The 10,361-nt window shown below is 34.9% G+C and overlaps 1 protein-coding gene across 1 annotated transcript in view; it reads left to right on the forward strand.

The window, feature by feature from the left end:
- LOC144439701 (porphobilinogen deaminase-like) overlaps window positions 1-8,133 on the forward strand; it is an 8,783-nt gene extending 650 nt beyond the window's left edge. Inside the window, exons 2-9 of the mRNA XM_078128937.1 lie at window positions 1,047-1,119; window positions 2,219-2,402; window positions 3,097-3,174; window positions 3,635-3,710; window positions 4,160-4,273; window positions 5,296-5,508; window positions 5,970-6,065; window positions 7,450-8,133. Coding sequence (XP_077985063.1) covers window positions 1,047-1,119; window positions 2,219-2,402; window positions 3,097-3,174; window positions 3,635-3,710; window positions 4,160-4,273; window positions 5,296-5,508; window positions 5,970-6,065; window positions 7,450-7,716 — 1,101 coding nt within the window. The 3' untranslated portion in view covers window positions 7,717-8,133. The remainder of the gene's footprint in view (window positions 1-1,046; window positions 1,120-2,218; window positions 2,403-3,096; window positions 3,175-3,634; window positions 3,711-4,159; window positions 4,274-5,295; window positions 5,509-5,969; window positions 6,066-7,449) is intronic.
- Window positions 8,134-10,361: the final 2,228 nt, after the last annotated feature.

Genomic DNA, 10,361 nt, shown 5'->3' on the forward strand with positions numbered 1-10,361 from the left:
TTTAATTTAAAATGTTATTTTTTGTGTAATCAATTTAAAGTGATTCTTTCCATGCCAAGGTAACCATTAATGTGTTTCTGCCAGCCTGATATCCATGATTGAGAGAAAGAAATTGTAATGTTCAAACTAGGTTTACAACTGTCAATCATAAGCTCCGCCCCACTGTGACATCACTCATATGTTGCTATAATGATCATGTAATATTATGGGTTGTTCCCGCTCATAAAAAAAAGTTCCATCTACACATCAATAAAGTATAAGTAAAGTACACCCAGTCGGTTCCAGTGTATTTATTTCACTCCCCGACGTTACAGAAATCACTATAAATTTAGATGAAGAGTTTTACCAATCCGAGGCCAAACACTTGCCATTTGAATCAAATTTAGAGCATTGTGAATTTCATACACTATGCTGTTGTAGAGGATAGTTCATGTCCTTTCACAAATTGTAGACAAAAACATAAATCCATGCTAATATCATTACTAGGCAAGCTCACGCAGCTGTACAGGGTAGCTTCATTTGTGATCGGCTGCCTGGGCTGCGTCATGATGATATTGTAGATAGCACCCTCCGTGTGGAGAATGCAAATAACATATAGAATGCGCATGCATAGTCGTTGCGCCGAAATGCATCCTTGGGTAAAACCACCCAAAAAATCGCAGAGTATATAGGACGTGTATGCGAACTATTTATTGAGCCGCTGCGCGAGCTATTAATTCTCAAATTTCCAACAGCAACAAAATTTATTGCAGTCTGAAGTACTCACTTCATCTTTTCTACCCACTTGTGGTTTTTTTCGTCATGGATTTTTACGTTTATATTTTTTATTTATTTTTTTGTATGTATCTAAACTCATGTAAAAATATATAATCAAGGAAATTGTTTGACATATACTTCTAACATTAGCCTATTTCATTGCAGTGTTCTTTGATATCTTTATTACACTTATGTACACAAATAGAATCGTCAATTTTCTATATGGTTCTGATAAAGTTATATCTTATTCTAATCTAATCTATTCTAATCTAATCTTTTATCCACCACAGTTGGCGTTAATACAAACCAATCATGTGATTGATTCACTAAAGAAGCATTATCCAGATACAAACTTTGAAATAAGTAAGTGAATTTTAAAGTGTATTTTTATACTAGCTCCAATATTATTACTGCTATTTTAATACACAGTCACCGTGATGTTTTCCCTGGAATTGTTCTCATGGTAATGAAACCCAAACACTTTGTAAGACATTTAATATCTGTCAATTAAAAATCAACCAATGTACCAATAATAATGATGTCCATCCATCCATCTATGGTGAAACATATCTGACAAATTTAACATGAGGCTGATTTCATGTTAATAGCTGCATTTGTTATAATGAGAAATTTAGCCACAAAAATCCATTTTCTGCAATCCTGATAATACATGTAATGTTTGTGTAACTCCAATCCTGATACATGTAATGTTTGTGTAACTCCAATCCTGATAAATGTAATGTTTGTGTAACTCCAATCCTGATACATGTAATGTTTGTGTAACTCCAATCCTGATAAATGTAATGTTTGTGTAACTCCAATCCTGATACATGTAATGTTTGTGTAACTCCAATCCTGATAAATGTAATGTTTGTGTAACTCCAATCCTGATACATGTAATGTTTGTGTAACACAGCTACAAATTTTCTCAAAATTTACTCAGACCAGATCTCTTTTACATTGGAGTGAGGCATCATGGGTAATAAACAATGTTTGGAGCTTCACACTTCATGACATAATACCCATTTAGTTGCACCAGCAATATTAGACTGTCGACAGTCCCTCACGCCTTTTTTTCCTACGTTTTATCTAAACTTAAGTCGTTGCCACACTCAGATCCGGCGCAATACTACTATAATCGCATACTGATATCAAGGGCCAAAGCTCGGGCCTTCAGCCCTCGATATCAGTATGCGATTATAGTAGTGTTGCGCCGAATTGGAGTGTGGCAGCGACTTAAGTTTAGATAAAACGTAGGAAAAAAAGGCGCGAGCGACTGTCGACAGTCTACAGTAATATCAGTCTGTCTCTTTACTGCATAGAGAGAGGTCATGTGCTGCAGAGATGGTGAAAATGACTTGACTTGGATTCACAAGTATGAGAAAATACTGCAGGGGCAAAGTCGGCTTCACTTTCATTACATTTTACCATCATAATTGATTTGGTTTTTTTCATCTTGCAGTTTCCATATCAACCACTGGTGATAAAATTCTAGACAAAGCTTTGTCTAAAATTGGTGAGAAGAATTTATTTACTAAAGAATTGGAAGTGGCCTTAGAAGATGGCAGAGTTGATCTTGTTGTACACTCACTGAAAGATTTGCCCTCCACACTACCACCTGGTATGGTTATAGCTGCAATATGCAAGTAAGACTTTTTACCACCTGGTATGGTTATAGCAGCAATATGCAAGTAAGACTTTTTACCACCTGGTATAGTATGCAAGTAAGACTTTTTACCACCTGGTATAGTATGCAAGTAAGACTTTTTACCACCTGGTATGTTTATAGCTGCAGTATGCAAGTAAGACGTTTTGCCACCTGGTATGGTTATAGCTGCAATATGCGAGTAAGACTTCTCATCTTTTTATACCGTGAAGTGTTTTGAAAGGTTCACTCTGATTGGTTAGAAAACAGTGGAAACATAACTCCTGTGTATGACTAGAGAAACTATCAGCCAACTAACCTAGATAGAAAATAACTCCTGTGTATGACTAGGGAAACTATCAGCCAACTAACCTAGATAGAAAATAATAAGATTGAGAATCTGGTGATAGTTACCAATCAGGGACTCTGACAAAATATTTATAACCCTCCCCCCCCCCCTCTCCCCATGGTATGGTTATAGATACAATGAACCTATGCTGTCATTATTCATAAGTGATGTGTACAAGTAACTATCTTATCTCTTCACTCTGCCCAGCCCCTTCCAACTCAAAAACAATAGAACTGTTCACAGATAAAACCAACTGTCTATCATCAATATTGTTGGTTTAAAATACACTGCTGCCATCAATTTTATATGTCAGAATATTGTGATTTCTATTTCTATATTAATCTAGGAGAGACGACCCTCATGATGCTGTCGTTTTACACCCAAAGCATGCTGGGAAATCACTAGAAAGTCTTCCAGAAAACAGGTACATGAACTTGTATGACCTTTGAACTTGTATGACCTTTAACCCGATGTGACCTTTGACACCACTTGATTTGTACTGACATAATGACATGCAGCTTGAACGTTCAATGTATTGGATGATCACATACATGTATACATAAATTATGATGAGAGAGATTCCTCTGTTTCCACAATGAGAATTTTATCCTGTTTTAGTGTTTCACTTAGTCTAAAGTTCTAAAATGGTACAGTATTACATATTAAAAACTTCATTACTAATACCAGTCTGAGAATAATGCATGTAACAGCGTGTACATGTACAGCATGGTGTGTTTCATATCTGTAACAGCGTGTACATGTACAGCATGGTGTGTTTCATATCACTCAGTGGTTAGTTAATTAGAGAATAATGATGTATTTTACCGTTAAAAACAATGATATAACCAGTATACACAAAAATCTTCAATTTCTCTTTAATGTAGTGTTATTGGTACAAGTTCATTGAGAAGAATAGCACAGCTTCAAAGAAAATATCCACACCTTCAGTTCCAAGATGTTGTATCCTTGACTATTGACCAAACATCATTGTGTCAATAAGTGTAGCTAAATTTAATACTTACAATGTATTTGCACATTGCTACCATATATGGACAATGTAATTCCTTATTTGGACTAATAGCGAGGTAATTTGAATACCAGACTTTGGTAGACTAGATGATAAACTTGTATTCATAATTTGAATAAATTAATACTAATTTGCATTTTTACCATATATGGGCACTGTATGCCTTATTGTGACTAACAATGGTAATCTGAATACCAGACTTGTTAACTAGATGACAATAGTGACACTAATTTGCATATATATACCAAATATGGGCAATGTATTCCTTATTTGGAGAAACAGGTATATTTGAATACCAGACTTTGTTAACTCGATGACAATAGTGACACTAATTTGCATATATACCAAATATGGGCATTGTGTTCCTTATTTGAACAAACAGAGAGGTAATTTGAATACCAGACTTCGTAAGCTGGATGAACATGATGTCTATAGTGCATTGATTTTAGCCAAGGCAGGTTTGGAAAGAATGGGATGGCAGAATAGAGTCAGTCAGGTTAGTTTGTAATCACAATATTTCAAATTTTCTTGATAAAGAGTAGCATGTCACTTGTAACACATTTTTTTTCTCAAATATAAAAAACGAGAAACATCATTTTCATGTTATAAAGACATAGTTGTAACAGTGGAGGCAAGACAAGAATTCAAACAAACCATCAAATATCAAAGCTACATAATAAAATTTATGATGAAATTCTACAATCTGACAAGATAACGGTTCATTAGTGACACAGCAATTGTTGATGGACTAGCTTATGTGCCAAAATTCTTTATAATATTCTAAGACTCCACATACTTTAACATGCTCCAGAGGGTGCTGTTCCCATGTCACATTTTTAGAAAACCAATTACACACAATGCAAAGACTAAAATTACACAACAGCATGCTTCTGAAAAAAGCTGAATTCTGGAGTATTAATAAAAACCATAATTTACAATGTACATACATTTGATGCTTGCCAACTAACACTGATTTCTATGTACATACATTTGATGCTTACCAACTAACTCTGATTTCTATGTACGTACATTTGATGCCTGCCAACTAACACTGATTTCTATGTACATACATTTGATGCTTACCAACTAACACTGATTTCTATGTACATACATTTGATGCTTACCAACTAACTCTGATTTCTATGTACATACATTTGATGCTTACCAACTAACTCTGATTTCTATGTACATACATTTGATGCTTACCAACTAACTCTGATTTCTATGTACATACATTTGATGCCTGCCAACTAACTCTGATTTCTATGTACATACATTTGATGCCTGCCAACTAACACTGATTTCTATGTACATACATTTGATGCTTACCAACTAACACTGATTTCTATGTACATACATTTGATGCTTACCAACTAACTCTGATTTCTATGTACATACATTTGATGCTTACCAACTAACTCTGATTTCTATGTACATACATTTGATGCCTGCCAACTAACACTGATTTCTATGTACATACATTTGATGCTTACCAACTAACTCTGACTTTTATTTTAGGTGTTAGATCCTTCAGTCTGTATGTATGCTGTAGGCCAAGGAGCATTAGCAGTGGAGGCAAGACAAGAAGACAAACAAACCATCAAACTATTATCCAAGCTACATGACAAAGATACCTTATTGAGGTGTATTAGTGAAAGGGCGTTTCTACGGCAACTAGAGGGTGGATGCAGTGCTCCTGTAGCAGTTCATAGTGAAATTGCGGACAACAAAGTGAGCACAGGCTCTCTTATTGTATCCCCTGAATAAGTGACATCCCCTGAAGAGAGTGACATCCCCTGAATAGAGTGACATTCCCTGAATAGAGTGATATCCCCTGATAAGTGACATCACCTGAATAGTGTGACATTCCCTGAATAGAGTGACATCTCCTGAATAGTGTGACATCCCCTGCATAGAGTGACATCCCCTGAATAGTGCAGTGTGAAATGATCTTAAAAACTGTCAACCATACATACAACCATACTTCATCATCAATACATAAAAACCGTCAACCATACATTACTAACCCAAATATGTTAAAGAGACTAAGGTCCTCTTCTTCAGTTGATCACAGTACACTGTCCAAATTAGAACTACGGGTAAATCCAGCAGGTATGTTCATGTACATGTAAATTACTCTAGACTTGTAATTTCTCTTTTACTAACTAATAGCGTGTACTTTTATATTTCAGTTAGTGGTATCTGGTGCAGCTCTTAGTCTTGATGGGTCTCAGTGTGTTCAACACTCTATGACAAAAAGTCTTACTGAACCAGAGGATGACAACCAGGTATGTGTAGTAACAATACAGACATCAATGCCAGGTTTTAACCAAATATGGTATATGTACACAAAGTCAGTTTTTACTGTACAAAAGTTGCTTCATCATCAATACATAATTTACTATAGCCATTTCCCCCTAATGTGAACTCTTGACTTCCATACAAATAAACCAACCCAGGTTGGATAGATTTATGGACCAAGACTTTACAGGATTTGACCAAACATATACATATCAGCTTGATAAATCAAATGATGTACAAAGGTTATATATAACACACAGACAGTGTAAATTAGTAAATAGCTTTTACAATCAGCTGATTCTACTGCCACCTAGAGGTGAGCTGTAACTATGGAAGTTGTCATTCTGATGAGGCAAAGTGACCAGAGCAACTCAAAAGCTGATCATACTGCCACCTAGAGGTGAGCTGTAACTATGGAAGTTGTCATGAGTGATGAGGCTAGGTGACCAGAGCAAATCAAAATCGGAATGCTCTTTGTAGTCTTGTAATAAGACCTTGGATCTGTACTTTAGGGGTTGCTAAATAAAGCTGAAAAGTTTATGAGTATGTCTGTCTGGGCACAGCACCCTCAGTGGCAACCTTCAGTTACTTTTCAAGCAAGCAGAACAGCCCAATCTGGTCTAGCAGTTAGATACATGTAGTCTGTAAGATACAGACATTCGTGCCATGCTATCAGCCAACACTCAAGAAGCCTGATAGGGCTGAACAACACGACATATCTTACAGTCTAGCAACTAGACTGTGCTCTTTGCTAAGCTGAACTATAGTGCATTATAACCTTTTGTTACACTAGAATAGAATAGAATATAACTTTATTGTCCATTTACGGAAATTTTCCTTTCGCTTCACCAAAATATAAAAGGCACATGAGAATACATATACACACTAAAATAATTACAGTAACACAAACACAGTTACAGTCTTCCAATAAAAGTATTCTTCGAATTCAGTGTAGATCTTTAAAACATAATTGTGTTTACTTGTGTGGATGCTAGACTGGAAGTGACTAACTTAACCCTTGGTAATGTCCAGATAAGACATCATTGAAATACATATATAAATGTAGTAATTAGTATGATGATGTCACGAAGTTGATAAATAGATAGCTTGTTCCTATGGAAACAGAGTTGAAGTCCACATCATCACACTGTTAGAAAGGATACAATCACTGCAGCTTTGTGATAAATTTGTGAAAATTCTTACAAAGCTTGTCAGATGTCCTGTATAAAAAAGGAATAATCCGTATATGAACACTCGCCATTGGTGGCACTCTTTACATTAGTATGCATGCATACCTTACATGAAGTATACAGATCAAGTCTGGTGTCATGATACACGTAGTATTGAAGCATTCATCATCTCTCTTCACAGGAGGAAACAAATTCCAAACACTATGTTGGCATTGTTGCACCAGAACACTCCCAGAATGCAATGTTGACTGCAGAGAAACTTGGAACAGAACTTGCCAAGGCATTACAACAAGATGGTGCAACTGAAATCCTAAAGGTTGCCAAGGCAACCATTGCAGAACAAATTGAACAACAAAAGAAGAGAAAAGTTGATAGTGATGGAGATGTTACAACAGGAACGGTAGCTAAGAAACAAGCTGTAAATGTTGACACTAAGTCAAAAGAGTAAAATGAACAACTGAAGATTTAAAAATAATCAAAATCTGTACTTTTTTGAAAGTTTAATAGGGCAATTTACAGTCTTGTATGAATAAACAGAATTTGAAAATTGTTGTATTTGCCTTCTTACTTTAAGTTTACATTCTGCCTGTCATGTATACAAACAGTAGGTATAACTCAGGAACCTTTAAGGTCAAGGTCAAATGTCAGTGTCTGAATAGAAAGCTTCCCTCAAACAATGTGGGTGTAGACACTTGAACAATGACAGCACAAAAATCGGTTATTGAACAATCTGTCATTTGACCTTTAAGGTCAAGGTCAAAATTTAGAAAGTTTGCAGACACTTTCATTGATGGTCAAAAAGTTTACCGACATTGGGTCTGTGGTCCAAATGTTGCCAAACAACAGATGAAGGATGAGAGTGCTCAGGGCACACAAAAAATGTCAAGTTTGTAAGACACTGTAATTCTCTCATTTTGCATGAGTAATAAAAGAAATTACAACCTTGCTATGTTAGTGTACAGTATGCAGTTTCTTATTGGTTTCTGTATGGTTGTATCAAACAGAGAGAGAGGGGGGAGAGAAAGAGAGAGCGAGCAAGCGGGAGAGGGAGGGAGGGAGAGAGACTATATACAGACTCAAACAGAGAGTTCATTAAAGCAAGAGAGGAGAGAAAGCTTGCATACAGAGTGGCACAGTTTGAAATTATTAAAGTAGATAAGAGTATGTAATAGCTAGAACAACTTTGATAACATGTTTACATGTACATGTAGGCATATAACAATGAATTGAGAGTAAAAATGGGATATATATTGAAGACAATATTCGAGTACTCTAAGGCTTTCAATAATATGTACATGTATGGTTTGAAATTTGAAGCCTCTAAAGGGCCTCCTACATCCGACACGTTCTTGTTTCCAATAAGTAAAAAGTGTTCAGTGGGAAGTAAATGATGGTTTTAATCTGTCAGCGTCAATAATCGTTTTATTTTTAGAACCATATACAATTATTTCAAATTGATTCCAGGAATATTCCATATGAACATCATGTCTAGACATCTTTTCTATTTCCCCGGGGGGAGTGACTCCAAGAGTATTCCATAACCAAAACGTAATATGAATATCATGACTAAAATATCTTTGTTATTTCCCAAGGGTGTTTGGAGTATAACCCCTGTGTTCAGTTCTAGTGATTATGATGCAACATATACAATCCAAAATAATGTCTAAATGTACATACATGTACTTGCCGACTTTAAATTTTATGGATTTCAGCTCGTTACATTTACAAAATTAGTCAAATAGAGGTTTCTCCATATCTTTGCAGAAGGATTATCAACTGTCAAAAGAAATTAATGTCAATGAATAACCTTTGTTGTCAACTCTAAATCAGTAGACTCTTTCAAGAATACATAACTATAACCTAGAACCACTGGGATGTAAGTATCCTCAGTTATCCTATTAGACGATCTCAAAAGAACTGATCTTCAGGATAGCAACCCCTATTAAATGATCTCAAAAGAACTGATCTCCATAGTTATACATGTAGTTATGTATTCTTGAAAGGATATAAATAACCACTTCTAACTACCAAATAAGGATATGAATGACAACTTCTAACTACCAAATAAGGACATGAACAACTACTTCTAACTGCCAAATAAGGATATAAATGACCACATCTAACTGCCAACTAAGAATCTCTTCTAGACATCTCTTTTTAAATATAGACATTAAAATTAATTTTAAACAACCCATATATGGAACGTCTTTATTTTCCTTAAATTCATGAATAGTTTACAATCAGAATTGTTACAATAAAATAAGCCTGAGGGACAAAATTCCCTGAAAATCAAAATTCTTGAAATCTCTCCAAACTTTGCTATACGAGAAGTCCTTTTGAATTAATAAAGAAATTTTGGGTTCACCATCTTGTTTTCTGTTATTTTCTCACACAGTTAATATAATTTAACAATTAGTAGTATCAATAGAAATGTATCTTTTTTAAGTATTATGCAAAATCATCTTCCTCTTCCCAAATTTTTGAAAAACTTACATACTTATATTTATGTAAAAATTGTTCTGTCATTATTGTTGTTGTTGTTGTTGTTGTTGTTGTTGTTGTTGTTTACCTTGTTCACTGATGATACAGTTGTGTAATAAATTTATTATTTTATTCAACAGCCATATTGGATTCTAAAATTTCGGTACCATTTTTAACTCTCAAAATTGGGATGGTGTCCCTGATGCTTTTTTCTTGCACTAGCCGCAACTAGAATTGTTTTATTGAAAATGGTTTGTTTATAGGTACAATAACTTACTCATAATATCGTACACAGTGAACAGTATCGCATCATCTGTGGGTAGCCTGTTTTTTGTAGCTGTATTTTATTTATTTATTTATTTATTTATTTATTTATTTACAGCATCTTTTTTGTATCAGAGGCTTACTAAGATTGTTAGGAGCAGCACTAATTTTATAACTCGCTGTATATACATGTATATGATAAATCAAATCAAGTCCACACTCAAAAATTAGCGCCCTCAGTGGTGATCACAATTTCAAACCATTTCTGTACTGCCTATGGATAACATTGACCATTGGTTAACATGTAGAATGTGTAACTATTGGTATTTTGACAATTTTCAGTGAATA

The sequence above is a fragment of the Glandiceps talaboti genome, chromosome 9 (genome assembly GCF_964340395.1).
Source record: "Glandiceps talaboti chromosome 9, keGlaTala1.1, whole genome shotgun sequence".
In the NCBI taxonomy this organism is placed as follows: Eukaryota; Metazoa; Hemichordata; class Enteropneusta; family Spengelidae; genus Glandiceps; species Glandiceps talaboti.